Source organism: Dendropsophus ebraccatus, chromosome 5 (assembly GCF_027789765.1).
Source record: "Dendropsophus ebraccatus isolate aDenEbr1 chromosome 5, aDenEbr1.pat, whole genome shotgun sequence".
NCBI lineage: Eukaryota > Metazoa > Chordata > Amphibia > Anura > Hylidae > Dendropsophus > Dendropsophus ebraccatus.
In genome coordinates, this window is record NC_091458.1 from 56,117,481 (window position 1) to 56,140,567 (window position 23,087).

A 23,087-nucleotide genomic window follows, 5' to 3' on the forward strand; every position below is an offset into this window, starting at 1 on the left:
TCAGTGCATTTAGGCATGTAGACATGGTCAAGAAAATCTCCTGCAGTTCAAAAAGAGCATCAGTATGGGGAAGAAAGGGGATTGGAGTGCCTTTGAACGTGGCATGGTTGTTGGTGCCAGAAGGGCTGGTCTGAGTATTTCAGAAACTGCTGATCTACTGGGATTTTCACGCACAACCATCTCTAGGGTTTACAGAGAATGGTCCGAAAAAGAAAAAACATCCAGTGAGCGCCAGTTGTGTGGGCGGAAATGCCTTGTTGATGCCAGAGCTCAGAGGAGAAGGGGCAGACTGGTTCGAGCTGATAGAAAGGCAACAGTGACTCAAATAGCCAACCGTTACAACCAAGGTAGGCAGAAGAGCATCTCTGAACGCACAGTACGTTTAACTTTGAGGCAGATGGGCTACAGCAGCAGAAACTGAGGCTACAATTTGCACAAGCTCATCGAAATTGGACAGTAGAAGATTGGAAAAACGTTGCCTGGTCTGATGAGTCTCGATTTCTGCTGCGACATTCGGATGGTAGGGTCAGAATTTGGTGTCAACAACATGAAAGCATGAATCCATCCTGCCTTGTATCAACGGTTCAGGCTGGTGGTGGTGGTGTCATGGTGTGGGGAATATTTTCTTGGCACTCTTTGGGCCCCTTGGTACTAATTGAGCATCGTTGCAACGCCACAGCCTACCTGAGTATTGTTGCTGACCATGTCCATCCCTTTATGACCACAATGTACCCAACATCTGATGGCTACTTTCAGCAGGATAATGCACCATGTCATAAAGCTAGAATCAACTCTGACTGGCTTCTTGAACATGACAATGAGTTCACTGTACTCAAATGGCCTCCACAGTCACCAGATCTCAATCGAATAGAGCATCTTTGGGAAGTGGTGGAACGGGAGATTCGCATCATGGATGTGCAGCCGACAAATGTGCGGCAACTGTGTGATGCCATCATGTCAATATGGACCAAAATCTGAGGAATGCTTCCAGCACCTTGTTGAATCTATGCCACAAAGAATTGAGGCAGTTCTGAAGGCAAAAGGGGGTCCAACCCGTTACTAGCATGGTGTACCTAATAAAGTGGCCGATGAGTGTACACTCCATCTATATGTTAGTAAAGGCAAAAAGTATATGCATAGTACTGCCTACTAGAATTGGGGAAGTGCAGACTGATCTAGTAAGATAAATCAGAGCAGTCCAGTGTCAGAGCCCTATTCTAAGGGGCCTATTGCACAGGAGCGATAAATCGGCAAAATCGGCCCCATTCGGCCGATTTTCTCTCCGTGGAATAGAGAGAACGATCAGCCGATGATCTTTTCATCGGCTGATCGTTCATTTACGTTCAGACCTAAAATCGTCGTTCGCCACCAGCGCATCGGTCCGGTTGAATAGCGGTCCGACGATTTAAGCAGAACCATACATTACCTGTCCAGGCCGTAGGTCTCCTGGTCCCGCGCGGCAGCATTGGCTTCGGAGCGGTCTGTCAGTTCAGACAGCCCTGCACCGAAGCTGCTGCTGCTGCGCGGGACCGGGAGAAGAAGACCTAAGCCCTTATTAATAGGGCTTATGCAAAAAAACTCGCTGGTTGCTTTGGCAATCCGATCAGCTAACACAAGTCAAGTCTCTCTATGACAAACTAAGAGCATGTGGCAGCAAATAGTGACAGGTACCTATTTAAAAAGGGGCCATAATGAAAAAAAAAAACTAAAATTTAAAAAAAGTAAACTTGTCATTTGTGTTACTAGAGCCATGAATCATTGGAGCAATCCCTGATAGATTCTTCCATTCTGTCATACCCAAAGCATGGCATCGCAGTGGTTGTAATACAGAGGGACATTATAGCATTATTTCATTTTTCTATGGTAAGTCACAGATGATCACTAAGAACAATTGAGTGTTTAGTCTGCGGCCATGTCAACATGTGCTCTAGCCGTTACTATAATCGAGCACTAACTATCCCCTTCGTATACTTGCAGTGCCTCTTCACATTCATAAATATTGCATCTGTCATGCAAAGAGGTGCAGCCATAGGGGTGCCACTCAGACTCAAGAGTCTGAGATGGCCCATAAAGTCTGTTCCCCTTACGAGGCCAGTACTATAAATTAAGTATTATAGTAGAGGGGCCCTGTGACAGATTTGCATGCGCCCCCCCCCCCCCCCATCAGTTTCAAGTTACACCTCTGGTCTTTGCACAAGACCTTAAAACTGCATTGGGTACTAACTGTCACAAAGCACAGAGAAATCTGGACTATAAGGAAGGTTAATGAAATAGCTTTATAGATAACAAATTAAGATAAAAATAAAATTAATAATATACCACTAAAATTGTAACTCTCCAAAGCAAACCAAGCTATCTACAGTCCGGGCCCTTGGGACCAGCACTTCCGAACACAATACTTTTTCATGTAATGATTCAAAAATTTAGTATTTGTACATTATTAGGAGATAAACATGTTACCAAAACAGCCAAGCACACAGTTGTAATACACTTGTAATACTGTATATATTAACGTTTAAGAATGTTCCACATATGTTTTGCAGGCCTTTTTTTCCCGCACCAAGCAGATGTCAACATCTGGAGAGGAACTGTTTCCATATATTCCATAAGGAAGTATTGCAAAGACTTCATTTTCATGCAATGTAATAAATCAGCTGTTTCCCCAAGCTGTTCTTCACTGGGGTCTATTGATTCTGCACTGTTCCAAGGAAGAACTCACAAAAATGCATTTGTGTCTAGGGTGCTCTGTCAACAACACAATATAAAGTGGAATATCAAACAGTCATATTCCAACCTAGTTATGTACTACAGATTACCATTTCTACAAAGTCTTATTAACACAGGGGTTGCATTATTAGTTTATAAGCAAAATAACTGGAGAAATACATACATGTACCCTCCTCTTTTGATATGCCACATGTAAGGGACGACTGCCTATCCCTGTAGGAGCAATATAGCATTCAGAAATGCCAGTTTCACATTGTATAAAGTAGAAATTTTATAATAGTTCACAGCTCGCAGCAATTGTGGAAAAAGCAGGAGGGGCTCTGTGCAAGCTGAAGTACAGCAGATTTATTAGACAATAATTCATACCAGAAAGCTGGCCTAAATTTTAGCCAAAGTCATAGCTGGCATAGATTTTACCATATGGCACACAGACAGTGAAGCCTGCGCCAAAGTCAGGGCATCTTACTCCAGGGAATCTTTTTTTAAAGGTCAAAAAATTAAAAGCCAGTCCTGATAGAGTCACCTGTGTGTTACATAGTGCGGGATGTCCTTAACCCCAATAAACACATAATCACTGCGCCAGCAGCTGCTATGATCGTTTTGCAAATAGTCTTTATTTTGAGCCTGTCAGGAAATCAGATCCTTCAAACTAGAATCAGAACGCAAGATCCTTGCCTTGGCAGGTAGCTATGCAGTTAATTTTATGGGCCTTTGTTTGACTCAAGCTGGAGACCTTCACGGCACCCCACTTGATTAGAACCAACCGCAACAAAAACAGATTTTCATATGATACTTTGAAAAGTGAGAAGAAGCATGAATAATGCTGGCAGGCAAGCCATGACATTCATCATGAAGAGGGTCAGATTTCTTGGTTACCTAGACAAAAAGGGTAAGGATTTGCTCTGCTAATTATTTATATAGAGACAATTATTAAATTTGACCATTTAGTCACATTCAGATTCTACAGAAACCAGCTCAGATATACATAACTAAGAATTCACAGCACAAGGAAGATACATCTAATCAAACATGAAGTTATGGTCCATAGATTAGATAATATTTTTATATTACAATGGATTTCTATGCCTAGCACCACAAACCTTAGGTCTCATGAACAGAGCTGGGTTACTTCTTTCTATGGAGTCATAGTAAAGATCCTATGGGCAGTGCACTGCCTCCAACTTTATTCAGGGATTTATTTTGTACAGATCAGAACAACATTATGGCATGCATCATATTTAGTGTACAGAGATGAATCCTTCCATATAAGTTAGCTTCTAGATGAGAGTGGCTCCATAAATATTATAGCTAGAGATGAGCGAACCTCGAGCATGCTAGAGTCGATCCGAACCCGAACTTTCGGCATTTGATTAGCGGTGGCTGCTGAAGTTGGATAAAGCCCTAAGGCTATGTGGAAAACATGGATATAGTCATTGGCTGTATCCACGTTTTCCAGACAACCTTAGAGCTTTAGTAAAAGAAGGATACCCACAGCATCCAATGCAAAATAAAGTGTGTTTATTCACACATCAGGGTACAAAGGTGCAACGTTTCGGCCAATCCGGCCTTTGTCAAGCATTAGAGCCTTAGAGCTTTATCCAAGTTCAGCAGCCCCAGCTAATCAAATACCGAACGTTCGGGTTTGAATGGACTCGAACCCGAACCCGGTTCGCTCATCTCTAATGGTAGCACATGGAGTACCTGTGCCTCCTTGGCATGGCGCTTCCATGCATCACCATACAGCCTCCTGCACTTATAATGCCATGCAAAACAGTATTGATATAAGTAAATATATAGCAATAACCTGATAGAGGTTTTCCACCGCTGGTTCAGTTGCTTGTACTTAACTTGTAGAAATAGAAGTCCTTAAAACAGATTTTGGGAGAACTTGTGTTTTAACACAGCAACCAAATCCGAGCATATGACTTAGAAGTTACATATTTTTTTAGACCTAAACTGGAATTCCACTTTAATCTACTATCAAAGAAAATCCTTCCGGAGGTCTGTTGAGGCTCAGCAAACCATTAGCTTTTCATTTTCCTTGGTGATCCCACCTGGCGTCCTCTTGACCTCCAGAAAGCAACAGGAAACAAGGCATTTAAAACCCAGCTCCCCTCTGTTCAGGGAAGGACAGGAGGCTAGAAGGCAAAGGATAAAGAGCAAAAGGCAAAGTCCTATCACTCTGTGGTTCCAAGTTATTGGGAGAATTGACTCTTTAAGGCTGGGCCTACACAACCATTCCTGGTCGTACAAAACCATCACTCATAAAAGTCAATGGGGTTCAATTGTAAGTCACAAGCGGCTGCCTAGGAGTTGCAACATAACCTCATTCACTTGTATGAGTGATGGAGGCCCACGACTGGGAATCATTGTGTAGTCCCAGCCTAAGGGCCCTATTCCACCGGACGATTATCGTTCAGATTATCGTTAAATCGTTCGAATCTAAACAATAATCGTTCGGTTGAAATGCAGTAACGATTAACGACCGAACGAGAAATCGTTGATCGCTTTATAAGACCTGGACCTATTTTTATCGTTGCTCGTTCGCAAAACGTTCGCAAAACGTTCACATTGAATAAGACATCGTTCGGTCGTTCGCAATAGATACGAACGCAATAGCGAAGAAATACGGAAGAAGAAACGATCGCAATTACGATCATAAGTAACGATTATCGTTCCATGGAAATGAGTGAACGTTTTCAGGTCTTTCGCAATAGCGGTCGTTTGAGATCGTTAACGATTATGCTAACGATAATCGTCCGGTGGAATAGGGCCCTAAGTGTTGTAGAAGTGTCACTGGGAAAGTGTTCGAGGGGAGGTACATCTCACCCAGGCTACTGCATACGGTGAGGTGGTAAATCCGGGAAAGATCTCTTACTCAGCAGTATTATGCTGCTGAGTTGTTCTTTACATTTTCCGGGCCGGATTTACTGGAATGGTGGGTAGGTTGGTAGTGGGACCTGCCATTCCCTTCCCCCCGATCCAGTTCGGTTGTTGCAGTCAGGTGTGCCCTGATGAGCCTGCAACAAGTCAAAAGCTCCACAGAGGTACAGGGGATTGCTCTCAGCCAGGAGGGAACAGCCTGCATGCTGTGTTTCCTGGGAGCAAAAGAATACTGCCACTGTTGGGGCTGATTTATACCGTGCGATACTGCTGGTCGAAGTGTCAGATAGGTAACCTGTTAGTTAGTAAGCGCCCAGACGGGCAAGACCTTTTTGTTTTGTTTTTAAAAGCATGATGTTGCTGTATTTCTGTTTACTGGACTGTTTATGCTGCAAATAAACGCCAAGCTATTATTTTCAAAGCCAAGTCTGCTGTGAACTGTGTCAAACCACACCATCCCCCGGGAAGATCCCTACAGTGTCTATTTATGAGGTGTGATTGCTACAGCTCCATCTTCACGAGTATGAACACAAGACAACGTGGTTGCATACCAGTATAGTGGTTGAAATTCAAGCACAATTTATGCCAACAATACTATCCCAGCTCATTGACTGATCAATGAAAAAATATTGTTTTTAATGAATAAAACCCATTCACTGTGCATAATAACACTTAAATATTTTTATCCAAACAAGCCCAACCCTGTTATGGATTTCCTGCCTAATGATGTAGAACGTGGTGAAATACCAACTATATGACAGATGTTGGACCACCACCAGATGGGTCCATGAACCATTCCTGCTAATTATTTGCAGTTGTGGGCTTAAAGAGTCATCTGAAGGATGACTAATAATACACAGCTCACTATACCCATGTCTTCAAAGAAATTCATGAACTCACCACATATGTATGTTTAAATAGTAACATAGAAATCCTGGAAACAAGTAAAATTGGGAATAAATATAGCCCTGACTCTTTAATGGGTCTTCAATATGGATTGCTGATCATTCATATAAGCCATTAAAACTAGACTGGTGGGGGTCCAACACCTGACATGCCTACCAATCAGCTGATTGAACATGTTTGGAGTGAAGACAGGCCTTGAATAATATATTGATAAAGATGTAAGAAAAGGTCATCAATTTTAAAGCATCTCTAACATTACACAGTAACTTTTCATAATACGTGGTTGGTTGTATATGAGCAGACCTATTTATAGCCATCATGTCATTTTCTTCTTTAGATGTGTACACTGCAGGCAGACATCTGTAACCTGCTGTCCCTGAGGTGGTCTGTGGAGCTTAAAGTCTACGATGTCATTGCACTACGAGGTCATTGTAGAGCAATAGTGAGCAGTCTAAGCTTTCAATCAAACCTAGGGTAAAGTCTAATAGGCACAGTAAACGTGAACTTCTCCAGGCAGTGGGAGTCAAAAGCTGAGTGTTTAGGTGTGGATGACCCCAAAACGTTCAGCAAGTTTGCTGATCACTACTTTTCCAAGTTCAGAAGCCCTTTAAAGCCTCAAAAAGGGCAGGCAAAACCACTTTGATCCTACTTTTTATAGCAGTACTTCTTTACTAGGAGAATGTTAAGTAAAAGGACCATGCAGATAATTTCATGGTAAACATTGTGTCTCTCTAATGCAAAAGGTTTTTCTTATCATTGCTTGTTGTATATCTCGAGCAGTGGGCATTATTAACATCACACACGATGGCTTAAAGCAGGGTCATTCATTCTTCAGCTGAACAACTTCCCATAGTTAAGACTTTAAACAAAATGGTTTGTATTGATTGAATCGTTACAGTCTTACCAGTTTGTCTAGCCAGCAGAAGGCCTCAAGCTTAGGGCAATGTTGTATTCATTGATCTGTATTATTTTATGTCACCATTGTTCAAGCCTTCCTTCAGACTACATAAGCTGACGTGCAACTTTTTCTTTTAAAACGCGCTTACACTTTGGGACTAATAACACACTAAATATCTCTCTAGTCTAAATACTTGGTCCCAGATGACGGCATTAAGACATAAAGCATCATATATAGTGTGCAAGGCTAGAAGAAACTGCTAAATTTAGCAACAAAAGAGTTAACATCTTTGAATAATCTCTCTCCAGACACACTTCCAGAACAGGTTTTCTTACAACTCCTAGGACTTTGAGTGTAAGCCAGGCCCAGATATATAAAACATACACTTTATTATTGCAGAGGCTTGAGAAAAACATTGCACCAGTCCAACAAACAATTCCCATACTAAATATTTAACTAAGGCAGAGTGGTTAACATTGCAACCTTAATCCAGCCACACACTTCAAATAGTGGGCGTCCTGACATCACCATAAAGATGTCCGCTCATCCAAGCAAGCACCTTTATTTCCATGAGTAAAGGAAATGAACTGTTGCCAGACACCAGAAAAAGCACTTGGCATGTTACATATCATGTGACCAACGCCTCTTTCCTCACATCTAAACCTGAGACCATCAGCTGATCTACCACAACTAAGACAACTTTCTGCTTTATGGCCAGCCTATGTTTTCCTAACATACCAGGACTTATGGGGAAAAAAAAAAAAAAACTCACACCCCGTAGGCCATTTACTAGCATGCAAGAAAGTTATTCATTTTGCCACCTCTTCCCCACTTTGCCATTCATGGCACTTTTTTCAGAAGTATGTAGGCCTCATTAGAAGGGGACACATTTACTATAATTCACTCCAGAAAACTGCCATGATTTATAATAAAATTGAATCCAGCTCCCCGCATAGACAAATTTATTAAGAAGTCTGGACACCCCCTGTGCCCTCCATGCATTGGTATGGGATTCCACCAGATACTATAAAGCTTCCTATGACATTGGCTCTTACATGTGGGTGTGCGTGCAGGCATGTGCTAGGGACAAGGAAAATACATTGGCAGATTGTCAGTGCATTCCCATGACTGTGCTGCAGAATTTAATGGCTCTAAATAGATAGCAGGTTGTAATGGGCAGTAAAAAAATGAATATGTATGTATGTCATGTGCGAGTCTTGAATAAAATGCATTACAAGGAAAAGGATTTCAAGGAATCTCTGGATTCTGGAATCAATCTCTAGTAAGGACCCTGTAGAGAAGAAGCTTGAATAGAAGCACACATGGTAGTAACCCACTGTACATATAACTGTATCAATAGCCTCTACATTTTTATCTGAGGGATGACCACTACAGCTGTAATAGGCATGTAAGGAAGAAAGCATTTTCTTACATACGGTGTAAAAGTTCTTTCTCAATGCCAGAAACCAGGCTTATAAAATATCCAGAGACTGAGCTAAGGGACTGCAATGATCTGCCACGGAAGCAGGAGTCTGTAGGCGGGGAAAGGGTTAACCCATTATGGCCTGGAATAGAAAGGGGGAAAAATTGCAACCTTTTTCCATTATGAAGGTTTAATTTCAGAAATATGTAATGTTTGACTGTAATTTGAGATGACTAAACAGATTAAAATTATTATTATTATATTATTATTATTATTATTATTATTATTATTATAATTATTATCAAAGTCTACGATTCCCACTACATCAATTTCTGATTCACATGACTCCCCCAAAAACAAGAACACAAGCCCCCCCCTCCCGTAACCTTTGCCATAGTTCAGCTCACTGATAAGACTTCTCTTTTGCTTTCCAAAGAACAGTATGAAGTCTTAGTACTCTAGCACGTAAAAACTTTTTGATATTGTGCTGCCCTTAGATAAAACATAAAAACCATCTCATTCTTACATTTCCACACTCACCCATGCCCTCCTGCAGCATCCTTGCCTCCCCCGCAAGCCGCAGCCACTTTCAAGACAAACTCTTGAAAGTGATGGCCTACTCAGCCAATCACAGCCAGAGGTGACAAGGCTGTGGCCAGTGACTGGCTAAGAGGGTTGTCGATGTCAGGGTGAATGTCTCGGAAGTGGCAGCAACTGCGATCAGCAAGGGGAACTTGAGATGCCATAGGAAGACACTAGGCGAGTGTGGAAACATAAAAATAGTATGGTTTAAGTTATATAAGTTTTATATAAAGACAGCACAATATCAAAAGTTTTTGAGATCCAGAGTACCCCTTTAAGCTCATGTTGGGAGCTGGGGTCCTCTGCAAGTGGTACTGCATGTCTGGAAACATATTCCACTCAAGATACTGAGATGTGGCAGATCCCCTAGTCAAGCCATGTAAAACAGCCTGTATGTAAACTTTAGAGTAGTAGGGCGGGTTCACACAACGGAATTCTCGCGGACAATGTCCGCGGAATTCCGTCAGCTATCCGCCCGCACATCTAGGCGCCTTTCCACCGGCCCCATGGACACCATTCTATGGGCCGGCGTATTCCGCTATACGCTGAAAGAAGTGTCATGTCACTTCTTTTTGCGGATCGCGGAATACGCCGGCCCATAGAATGGTGTCTATGGAGCCGGCGGAAAAGCGCGTGCCCGTGCGAGCGGACAGCTGACGGAATTCCACGGACATTGTCCGCGAGAATTCCGTAGTGTGAACCCGCCCGTAGATTGGAACAAACTTCCAGCAGAATGGGGTTTGCACAGCTGACATGTTTTTGATGCAGAAATCAGTGCGGTTTTCACACCAAAACCCATGCTGTAATATGCAGAGTAATCATGCCCTACAGCACATAGCTAGTATTTTCCATTGGACTGGTAAGTAGTCCAGACTCCAAAAAGCCCCACCGATTTATCCATTGCAAACTCCCAATCTAAAAGTGTAATACAATAAACATCCGTCCATTGCTTGGAGCAATCCTGCAGCTCAGCGGTGATTTATTGATGGGTTGATAAACTGACTCAGCTTTAAAACAAAGTACTTTCAAAGTAAAGCCACTCTCCACCAACACAGTCTATTAATATGCAAACACCAGAGAAACATCTGAAGTGTGAAGAAGACCAAATGTTGGCCACCCACAGGCACAGGAAGGACAAGTTATAGGAATCAGGCTCTTTTAATGAGGTAAGCTGGGGTCCCAGGCCATTGCCACTGTATGGGACAACACATGCATGTGTGGATGGTAAATGTAGCTCTAGGCCCCGCCAAATGATATCTAATCAGACACAGTTCCCAGGGCTTTATCCGAGGTGAGGATTGTAATCTGGCCTCCGCTAAACATGATCCACGTTTTACAAAGAGAAATGTGTAACTAATTGCCTGCTTAATCAGAGGCTTTCCAGCCCTGCGGAAAGACAGAATTCCCACGTGCAGAAGAAAAGGAGGCTAAAAAATAGCAACCAGAAGTACAACGCCTGGGAATTATTCGTCCTTGACAACTAGAACATGGGTTATTTTACAGACATGAAGTACTTGTACCAACATTCACATGGAGCAGTTTTTTGTGTAGTTTTCTACTGCGCAGTTATACACATACATAAGGCACAGATGGGTTAGTCGCCTTGCACACCACATTCAGAAGATCCAAAACGCCTATTTTTATTTTTATCATCAAAAGGAGGAAGTAAGGAAGATGGGAAACATTCCTTACGCTACTTTCACACGTCATTACATTGGTTAGTATTTTGTAAGCCAAAACTAGGGGTGGAACAGAAACACATGGAAAGATGCAGCCAAATAAAGTTGCCCTTAGGCCAGGTTCACATACTGAACTGCAGAATTTCAGTTACAAGATCTACAACAAAGTACAATGCAACGTCAGTTAACGAGGTTGCATTAAACCCCTTTCCCACAAAGTGATTATCGTCCGTATTCGGCCATTACCAACCGTTATGGCCGATAATCGCTTTATGTAATAGAAGACAACGAACAGCTGACAAGCACAATGTCAGCTGATCATTGTCTTTCAACAGGCTGAAACACCAACGATCAGTCTGTTAACGATCTGCTGCTGTCGCTCTGTGCAATAGGAGCGGTGGCAGCAGACCGCCGTTGTCTCCTATGGGCTACCCAGACGATCTGCCGATCACCCAGACAGACCACCCCGGCTCTTACCCGCTCCTCCTCGCTCGCTGTCGGCATGTGTAATCGCGCCAGCAGCGGGTGGGGGAGAGGAGCAAGCAACACTGACCTGACAGGTTGGCACCTGCTTGCTCTTCACTTGCTGAAGATAGCCTTATAAATGGGAATGTGCGGGTGACTCTCAGGAAGTTAATAGGCTAAACAATGCAGCAATCTGCCTGACCATGCAATGGATTAAGCCCTGTAAAGGCTCTGCGAACAAGTGTACTTGTTCGCAACACTAAGTCGGGCAGTGTGAAAATGACCTTTAACCTTACTTCACATTTTAGGTACCGTAACATGCTCTCATCTGTTGCTGAAATCCATTGGACTTTCACTGCAGTTTATTTCCATGAGTGAAATCCGACCAATGACATTGGTTCAAAAATGTAATATTAAAAAAGGACCTGAGGTCACTAAAAACAAGACAAAAAGTTTAATAGGTTATATAATTATAGTTTACTGTGCCCTTTATCCTATGGCTATACCCCATCATTCCCACAATACTAGCTCATAACATGGGTGATTTAATGGCAGAAAAGCAAGAGACCATGATGGGAAGTTATTGGAGATGAGCGAACCGGGTTCGGGTTAGAGTCCATCCGAACCCGAACGTTCGGCATTTGATTAGCAGTGGCTGCTGAACTTGGATAAAGCTCTAAGGTTGTCTGGAAAACATGGATACAGCCAATGACTATATCCATGTTTTCCACATAGCCTTAGGGCTTTATCCAACTTCAGCAGCCACTGCTAATCAAATGCCGAAAGTTCGGGTTTGGATGGACTTGAGCATGCTCCAGGTTCGCTCATCTCTAGAAGTTATACAAAACGATACTCCCACATCTTGGAGTGAAAGGCATGGAGGACAAAAGCGCCATAATGCTAAAATCACACATGCAGCTTCTGTGGCAGTGTTTATGTTGTTGACATGGGACTGGAAATTAGTTTTGTGTCCAATTCATGGAACTAATGTCCCATATGTGAATTCACTGTAACACATGGCCACTTGCTTGAAAAGGAACAGCTGACTTTTTAACTGTTTCAAGTGTTCAAATGCCAGTGCCCTGTTGATTAGAGATGAGCGAACTTGCTGGAAGTTCAGTCCTCGGGCTGCAGTCACCTTCTCCAGGCAAGCTCGCTTATCCCTACTGTTAATTATACATGATAGGATTGTTAGCGCTGACTATTAACGTGATGGATTTTTAATATACAACCGTTTCTACGTTCTGTCATGTCAAGTATAAAATGTAAGGGAGCTATAGTCATTTTCTGCAGCAGACAGATGTTTGGGGAGGGAAGGGAATGGGGGGGGGGGGGGGGGGGGGGGAGGGAATTGAAAGTGGCATAGCCGGCCCTCCTTGCCACTTCACTGTGTAGCCTAGATGCTTGCATCCATCCACAGACCTATGGATGCATGCTGCTGCTAAACTGTAAGAGCCGGAGCCACGCGGGACCCGTCCTCAGTGTCTGCACACAGTGTGTACTGCTCACCTCTGTGACCAGACACTCCAGCTGCCGTCTGCAGGACAGAGGCCACTCTCTCAGGCAGGCAGGGTTACAGATAGTTAACGTGCATGTGCCCAGGGCTGCGCCATCCATAAGGGAAGGAGCTTTTCCTCAGGCAGGGCTCCTCCCAGCCTGTAGGGGGCAGCAGTGTGAGATGGTGCACAGAATCAGGTTGGTAGCAGCAAAAGAAACAGCTTTGAAGTCTGGGGTTCCGCAGTGGCAGGGGAAGCAGTGTATTGTGACTGATCTTTGTGTGGATGGGATTATCTGTGTATGGGGGATCTAGGCATTGTGATGGATCTGTGTGTGCATGCGATGATCTGGGGCGTAGTGATAGGGGTCGCAGGTCGCCTGTCCTCCATACAGGTCATGGGTGTAGTAGGTCTGCAGTAAGTGGCTCTCCAGATTTCAGCACTACAACATCCATCATGTTCTGCTGGCAGTTGATGATGCGAGTACAGTCCATTAATTATAGGGAACACAGTGAGCCAGTACATGAGAGGGACAGTGACAGTTCATTCAGACAAGGGGGGGGGGGGCCCATGACCTTAGAGTAATTGGATCTGACTCTGATTGTGCGTGATCAAGTGGGATGGGGGGCTGCCCCCAAAGCGGAAATTTTGCACCAGGGCCCATCAGCTTTTAGCTAAGGCCCTGTGGAATGACATACATATTATTGAAGCACTATTAAAGCAGTGGGGGTGCACACAGGGCAGGTTCTGTTGCAGAATTTTCATTAATTGTCCTGTATGTTTGAATGGAACATGCAGAAGTCATGTGTGAAGCCGCCCTTGGATCATTTCCTCCAGCTGTTTGTATACTACTCCAAGTTTGCTACATCTATTCAGAAATAAAGGCTCAAATTGTTTTGGTAAAACAGTGATACAAAACAAAAGCAATATTACTTGTATGGGCCATCAACCAAGAAACTGTTTTTACTACTTCTATACAAAAAACATAGGCAAGACATAAAAAGGAGAAGGGGGAAAAAAAAAAAAAAACGACAAAAAGCCATAACTCAACATACAGACAAGGCCACACTTGGACCACCAGTCAGATCAGTTTCCAATTTGCTTTCTAGTTTATTATACTATAAAATGTAGTTCTGACAATTGTAAACTGTGACCGTTTATGGGAAATATGCATCAAAAGTATCAGTTTCTTCTACTTATGCAAACAAAACCATCCAACCATCTTCTCGTAACTACAAAGCCAATTAGTCTTCCATGAGATGATTTGTTTTACATCAGGATGCACTTCTTTTCAATCTTCTTTTTATTGAATATATAAAAAGATTTAAACAATCTGTTTCCATACAATACAGAATATATAATTGGCAAAGTCCACATAACTAGAAGAAGAGCACACAACTTCATGAAAAGGCATTTGTAGAGAATAAAGAAACCATTTGTGCCATTACATGTTGGCAGCACATTGCCAGTATATAGTATGTTGGGATACTGGAAAAAGGGCAGCTCTATACTGTGGTGAACCCATATTTGCATAGAGATAGAGTTCTGAGACTTCTGTCAGCCAGGCCCTACAGACCACCCAGATGCCTTGGAGCCTAAAGTTGTAACTAGGATTCTCATCATTGTGATAAGGGAATTTGTCAGGGTTTCAAGGTGGGGTTTTGACTGCCGAGAACCACACACACAATATTACAAGAACAAAGGTTTGCCATTGGCATGAGCGACTGCCATTCTGTGCAGTTTCTGTCAGATTACAAACATTGCCAAGTCCTATAGAAAGTGGCCAAGCACACGTACAGCTCCATCCATTTAGGGGACAACCGACCTCTATTCTCATGATTGGTGGTGGTTGCAGCAGTTGGACCTCCACTGATCAAGTAGGTATTAAAAAGCTTAAAAATGGTTTTGATTGACAGAATATACAGCTGTTAGTCTAACAGAAAACATTACCATCAACTAAATTTTCCCTTCACGTGCACTGCGTTCTGAATTGGGAAAAAGAAGCAAATTGGTACCCCACACCTCTGGTAGAAGCCTTTCGCTCCTGAAAAAAAAAAAAAGGATCAGGTACATTGAAATCCATCTGGCAGTCAATTCTACCTAAATCAACGGTTCCAGCATTAGGTGCATAGATTTTTAAGTGGCAGATTGACAGGGATTATATTAATGAGACCCCTTGTTTAGAGTCAACATGTCAAAAGTAAAAATTTATTAGGCTTTTCCATGCTAAGACCTCCTCCAATTTTAATACTATAGCTGGCTATGGGCCTCGTCCTGGCCAGGGATTGGCTGATCAGATTGTCACTTCAGAGTCTGCTTTAAAGTTGCACCGGTAGCTGCGGGGAGAAGCCAGGGAGCAGGCATAGGTAATATATGAACTTTATGTTCTTTACACAGTCATCGGTCGCATATCACTATTACAAGTAGTGATGCGCGCCCAGTGGCCGATGATTTTAGGTCTAATTGTTGCCTTTACTACACAGATCGATGATCTGCCCCTAACAGTCCAACTGATCACAGAAGATGAGGTCCATAGACTTTATGGAGAGAGTCTAAGCACCAATTTTAAGTTTTGGCATGTCATTGCAACAGGTCAAACATTAATTTAAGTGACTGTAATTCCTTAAGGGCGCTTCCTGATCGCCATAAAAGTTAGGGCCCTATTCCACGGAACAATTATCGGACGCATTTGGCTGATAATCGTCCCGTGGAATAGGAGGCAACAATCAGCCGACATCGTTCATGTAGGCTGATCGTTGAAGTAGTTTGTCTTTCAACATGTTAAAAGACAAACGACTTATATAGCAGAGTTCTGCTGCCGCCGCTGGTGTCCTGTATAAGCTGCCCAGGCGATCAGCGATCATCTGGGCAGCCCCCCCACACTTCCCCCCCCCGGCCCTCCCCGGACTCACCCACTTGCAGCGGCAGCGAGCGGGGAATGAGGAGCAATTGAGCACTGACAGCGCTCGTTTGCTCCTCAGAGTCGGGCCACGAAATACGGACTTAACTCAAGACACCCTATTGTCTTTGTGGTGCATTACCTAAAGCAGTGTAGATAAAAATAATATCTGCCACTGGGGGAACCCCAAGCAGGTCAGTGCTACAGCCATGTAAGCAAAGTTGACAAGAACGATCAGTGTGGTAGCACTAGATGTGGCAAGGATAAGATGAGCCTGTATGGCTTATTCCAAAAATTTCCTGCCACTTTTTCTGCTACAGTAAGAAAAATAAGGCAGACAATCTTATCATTTACAGATATTGACACTTATTTTCTCATTTAAGGCTGGAACTATACAGTAGATATTACAGAAGGGGGTTATCAATTTTTCCTTTTATAAACAGAATTCCCTGAGCATGCATACCATTCTATTCTGATCATACCAGATACCCATGAGAAAGTTAAAGATAACCTTTTAAAGTAGCGGTGGGGAACCTCAGGCCCGTGGGCCGTATCTGGCCCCTGAGACCTCCCGATGCGGCCCGACGCTAACGGCTCCCCTGTGATGTGCGCGCTGCTCTGGTGGGGCAGGATCTGGCATTCATAGCATCTTACTGTGTCTGTGACGGTTGCCAGATACAGGAGGATGCTGTGAGTGCCGGCCCCTTCGTCACCAGAGCGGCACACGTCTTCCTTCTCCTGCAGGCCATGCACGATTACGTCATTTCATCACGCGCCTCCTGCAGGAGAAGACGGGCACAGGCTAGAGGGGAGAGAAGAGGACCTGGGCAGCGTGGGAGCGGAAAGGCGAGTGGGATGTTTATTTATTTATTTTTTATTTGGGACAGGCACTGGGGGGTTACCTAGGCTACCAGGGACATGACTGGGGGGGGTTAACTAGGCCTTCCAGAGGCATCACTGTGGGGGTTAACTACAATAGCAGGGGCACTAGGGGGAACAATACTTTGCCTTGCCCTGGGTGCTGAAAACTCATGCTACTAACTGCCGCGCACAGTATGCGGCCCTCAAATGATTTTATTAATGCCCGACCAGCCCTCGACATAGTAAAGGTTCCCCACACCTGCTTTAAAGTGTTTAACTACATTGGGGGGACATCAAGGGCTTTGTGCCTATTTTTAGGCAAATAGTTGGATGTTTTGCCTACTTTAAGTTCTATTTATGAACCAACATTCTATGGGCGAATGTTTTTTGGATTTTACTTTTTCTTAAATCTGCCATTTTAAGTATTCGGCCAAAAACCTGCATAATCCAAGATTTGCAGCAAATTTATTATTTGCGACTTTTGAAAAAGTTGCGCAAACTAGTGCAGGCCTATGTCTGGTCAGTACCAGGGGAATATGCTGGCACATTTTTTTGTGAATTTATGAATAGTTTGTTAAATTAGTCCTATTTGGCTGTGTAAAAAAACACTGATGAATACTCATATAAAAAAAAAAAACATACATAAATGTATATAGAAAATAAATAAAATTCAAGTTTTTAGCCTAGACAGGTTTTATTTTGAAATGAAATTAAGTTGCCACGAACAAAATAAAAAAATATTTATGTAGAATAATCAATCATTTTCCACTGATAAGAAAGTACATTCCCAAAGACATAGTAACACAGCCAAAGGCATACATGTTTTATTGCTGCCTGTCAGAAGTGCTGCCAGCCAGACAAAGCATGCACCAGTACTCTCTAGGAAGAGGAGACGTAGTAGTCTTGATCTCTGCAAGAGAAAAGTCCAGGCCACAAGATAAACGACCCTGCGGGTGTAGGAAGGACCCATGTGCGTCATTACTCATTCTCCCTACAGAAGAGATATTCAGATGAAACTAAAAAAGCATTGAAGGAATCCCAGCATTCTACAGAGAGCAGGGAATGGCATGGGGCGCTGATCACATTACATGTCTATTCATGGACATTCCTTCAAAATGTAGAAGCTCTACCAGCAAGCCATTTCTGCCAGATATATAGTCTCATAATCTCCACCATCATCATTACCACAGCGCTGAGATGCCAATTTTGTGGCCTAGAATTACAGATTGGGGTTTAATCATTTCTGCCACTTCAAAGACGTTACCCGCAGGAATAGATCGCTCCTATGTTGACAGGAGTTTTAGAAGCTCTCTCAAAATTGTGGGATACTAAAAATATCAAAAAAAAAATAATAATAATTATATATATATATCTTAATATAGTTGGCTTGGCTTCATCATTATAAAGTGCCCTATGACAACATTTCCATAGGCCAAAAGGCAGAACAGAAGGTTGTCTCTTAGGTGGGGTTCACATCATGATTGGTGGGACCATAGTATACATTCCATTGTTTCCCCCAGATATCAGATATGTTGTATTGATAAAATTGGACCCTTTTTACATACAGGCCAAAAATACACTCTCAGGACATCATTAAAGGGGTACGCCGAAGAAGAAAAATGGTGGCAGAAAGTTATACAGATTTATAAAATTACTTCTATTAAAAAAAATCTCAAGTCTTCCAGTACTTACCAGATGTTTTATGTCCTGCAGGAATTGTATTCTTTCCCGTTTGACATGGTGCTCTCTGCTGTCACCTCTGTCCATGATAGGAATGGTCCAAAACAGCAGCAAATCCCCATAGAAAACCTTTCCTGATCTGGACTGTTCATGTCAAAGAAAAAAGGTGGCAGCAGAGAATACACCACTTCCTGCATGGCATACAGTAGCTGATAAGTACTGGAAGATTTTAAATCTTAGTTTTAAATAGCAGTAATTTACAAATCTGTATAACTTTCTGGTGCCAGTTGATTTAAAAATGGTTTAATTCTCTGGAATTCTCCATTGATGATACCTGCTCAGTCAGTATGACTATAAGACTTTACAACATACTGGCAGTGGATGCTGAAGTGTAATGTGCATTAGGTCTAAAGAAAGAGTTAAAAAAAAATAAAATAAAATAAACACACACACACACGTGTGGTCCCGACTTGGGACTAAATATATGGCAGCATCCATGACATCTAAAGTACAGATGACCGAAGCTGCTTGTGAGTTCCAGTCCAAGTCCTAACATTCATATGGGTAAAGGTCACCACAGTGAAGTTCTGCATAGTACCATAGCTCAATACTAGTTCTATGTAATATATACAGACAGTTTTACTGCTTTTTTTATATAGTTTTTTTTTCCAAGAAGTGTATCAACCTCTAATTTATGGGAAAGAATAGCTGGTATTTGGACAAAGATTTGTCATAGAGCCTATATATGCTCATATGGTTACCAAATATGCAACAGTTTCACACATGGTAAAAAAAAGCCTCCATGCAATCATATGAAATGACAGATAGCAGCATAACCAACATACGATAACTAGCAGATTGTTATGTGTCTACCATACCAAACTTGTAAGGAATCATCTTATTATGCTTGTGTACATGAGACCTAGGTACAGTACTACATGACAGCTGTGGTGGAATGACCTCAGGTACAGGTCAGGCCCTCAACTTTTCATTGTGATATTTGGTCCACATTGGAAAGGACAAATTGCTTCCATGGCTCTTGTGCAACTTTGGCAAATCATGCAATTATCTAATGGTATCTATGATCAGGGCCGGCGTCATCACATGACTTACCGGGCCAACTCTCTGTAGTGCAGGAGAGAGAGAGAGAGAGAGAGAAAAAGAGAGAAAGAGAGAGAGAGAGAGAGAGAAAAAGAGAGAGAGAGAGAGAGAGAGAGAGAGAGAGAGAGAGAGAGAGAGAGAGAAAAAGAGAGAAAGAGAGAGAGAGAGAGAGAGATAAAAAGAGAGATAGAGAGAGAGAGAGAGAGAGAGAGAGAGAGAGAGAGAAAAAGAGAGAGAAAAAAAGAGAGAGAGAGAGAGAGAGAGAGAGAGAGAGAGAAAAAGAGAGAGAAAAAGAGAGAGAAAAAGAGAGAGAAAAAGAGAGAGAGAGAGAGAGAGAGAAAAAGAGAGAGAGAGAAAGAGAGAGAGAGAGAGAGAGAGAGAGAGAGAGAGAGAGACAGAGACTGAAGCACAAACATAGAAAAGAGAGAGAGAGAGAGAGAGAGAAAAAGAGAGAGAGAGAGAGAGAGAAAAAGAGAGAGAGAGAGAGAGAGAGAAAAAGAGAGAGAGAGAGAGAGAGAGAAAAAGAGAGAGAGAGAGAGAGAGAGAGAAAAAGAGAGAGAGAGAGAGAGAGAGAGAAAAGAGAGAGAGAGAGAGAGAGGAGAAAAAGAGAGAGAGAGAGAGAGAGAGAGAGAAAAAGAGAGAGAGAGAGAGAGAGAGAGAGAGAGAGAAAAAGAGAGAGAAAAAGAGAGAGAGAGAGAGAGAGAGAGAAAAAGAGAGAAAAAAAAAGAGCGAGAAAAAGAGCGAGAAAAAGAGCGAGAAAAAGAGCGAGAAAAAGAGCGAGAAAAATATGCAGGACCTGATCGCATGATAGGAAGGTGCTCAACCTAATTACAGTGTTCCCAGGGTTGGCAGAGAGGAAGAGGGAGAAGACTGAGCTGTAAGGTGTGTGTATGTCTCTATCTCAGTAATGTGTGTATGTGTAGGTTAATGGTGTCTAAAGTAATTGTGCAAAGTGGATGGATGAGGGGCCCACTGAGGCTCGGTTGCCCAGGGGCCCACAAAGACCTGGAGCCAGTCCGGTCTATGAAACAGCAAACTGAACAGTAAAGAGATCTGTCTAATGATTTTACCTTGTACTGTGACATTTCCTCTTCAATGAGAGAAAACAAGTTTTTGGCATTACCATAGGGCAGGGATTCTTTAATGTAAGAGCAGTGATACTATAGAACTTTATGGAATTATAGGTTGTGTGTTTTCTAACCTTATAAACTACGGACTTATCTTACTTAAAAAAAAGTAATATCTTAAAAATGCATGGTGACATTTCATTATTAAAGTGCTTAAAAATGTTTAGTGGATATCTTTGTTTCCGTCCTAAAATATATAATGTCCATGTAATATTTCTTATGGATGGTGGTGATAAGGGACATAACAGTAGGTAAGGACATGGTCCCATTCACAGCACACTGGTAAGCCTGTGTTATCTCAGTGAGCAGTCTTGGATTCCTGTGGGTGCTATACAGGGGCCGGACACAATCCTCACTGTTGCTGAGTGTCTGGTTTCAGGAAGCTCTGTCCTGTTAAACCTTATTACTCACTTTCCTCATGTGGCTCTGAGCTGTATGGAGATCCACTCATTTCTCCCAGACATCCTAACTGGGCACAGTCATGTATACATTGGTAACACCAGATCAAAGAGTTAGATGGGTCATCAGAACTGTATGTCTAGGGCTACATGACAATTGCACTGATTTACTTAAATGGCATGAGTCATCATCACAGCCCACAGACTAGCAAGGAGTCCTATAGTGTGTGATATAAGCCATAGTGAACTACAACATTGGACATTGTCAAGATCCATAATTAATAATAATAATAATAATAATAATAATAATAATAATAATAATAATAATAATAATAAATAAGTTGGCCCTAATACCAGGTACTGCACAATACAATAGCCATGTAGCTCCAGAAATCACAAAGTAACTATAAAAAGGGTCTTGGCCTAATAGTAACTAACCAGATACAATAAGTAAAAATAAAGTTATTGGAGAATCCCAGCATTCAGTAAAATACTTTAACATTGAGACTTCTTGCACCTAAAACTACAGGAAACCGGGAGTTGGGTCATCACCAGGTAATATCAAACAGATGGCGAGAGCAGATCCAGACACAAAAGATATGACTGCATAGGAGTTTACAACTGCTGAACTGTAATAGGAGGAAGGCTGAGACACACAAGACTGGGAACCTATAAAGAACAGAGCGGGGAGGAAGGTAAAGGCAATGGCTACACTTGGAATAAATGAGAGGAAGCTTGAAAAAAAACCATATTGGAGGGGAGAGAAGGGAAATGAGACTATGGAAGGGAGTGTGTAAGTAACGGAACAGAATCAGGGGCGGGATGAGTTACAGAGTGGCAACAGAAGAACAAAAAGAAAGCTGCAACTCGAAAAAACTTCTGCAAGTACTAGGAAAATAAATACTATAGGATCAGTCGCATAGCAGGCAAACCCACACCATTATATAGAGCAAAGAGTTAACAATATGATTGTGTAGTCTCAGTTCACATTCACACTTATTTGCCAACAGGATTTCTTCAGGATGTGAACAGACTAACAGCACAATGGCAACATCCTACAAGGGTTAATCTAGGTCTCTGTGGGTGCTTGAGATAAGGAAATTAGAAGTGATCTCTAATGAGAGTAATAGAATCTCTGTACAGCACTACAGAATATGTCAGTGCTATAGGAATAAGATATGCACACCCTGGAAGCTTACAGGGTAACTCCTTGTATAAATCACTGTAACTGACCTCTGTTTGTCTGGAAGGTAGAAATCCACTGAGTAACCAAACAAGCTGCCTTCTGGTCCAGTGTACACCGCCGGCTGCTCCACATCCAAATTAAATCCATGAATAGAGATGAAAGTAAAGAGGAGGCAAGCTGACAGCAAGACCCGAGTCTCCTTGGAGCGCTGCATGACTGTCTTCTGAATGCTTCACTTGGTTACAGGAGAAGGGACCATGTGAAGCAGCACTTGGTAAGATGCAAGCTGACTTTGAAAAAAACCAAAAACTACTCCAATGAAGAGAAAAGCCCCTCCTAAATTAGCTGCAGGGTGTTCCCTACAGACAGGAGGGGCGGCAGTCAAGCACTACTTCCCCACCTCCTTTTTGTTCATTGAACAGCTCCTCTCTGTGCTGGATGTGGATTCAATTAGGCCTCTTCTATGTGTGTTTTCTCTTCTCTCTCATTTTGCATCTTAATAGCTCAAAGTCCCACAGGCTGATGCTTAATGCAATTATCCTAAACCGCTTTGTTTCTGCTAAGCTGGTAATGAAATCATATGTGTGACTGGAGAGAAAGGTAAACTGACTGACATCAAAGTCACATGGAGGGAGAGGGAAAAGAGACCTAATGGCTAATGGAGAAAGGGCGCAATAATAATAGTACAACTTCCTGATAACAGGGACCAGCAGACGCAAGATCCTCATGTGTTTGCCGCAGTGTTATAGACGAGATTTGCTAAGCATGGTACATTG

General features: G+C 42.5%; 1 protein-coding gene across 1 annotated transcript in view; it reads right to left on the bottom strand.

Annotated features, from left to right (window-relative positions):
- The window catches only part of ITGA5 (integrin subunit alpha 5), a 74,518-nt gene extending 51,924 nt beyond the window's left edge, over positions 1–22,594 (bottom strand). Inside the window, exon 1 of the mRNA XM_069970246.1 lies at positions 22,359–22,594. Within this exon, the coding sequence (XP_069826347.1) occupies positions 22,359–22,525 (167 nt within the window). The 5' untranslated portion in view covers positions 22,526–22,594. The remainder of the gene's footprint in view (positions 1–22,358) is intronic.
- Between the last annotated feature and the right edge of the window lie 493 nt (positions 22,595–23,087).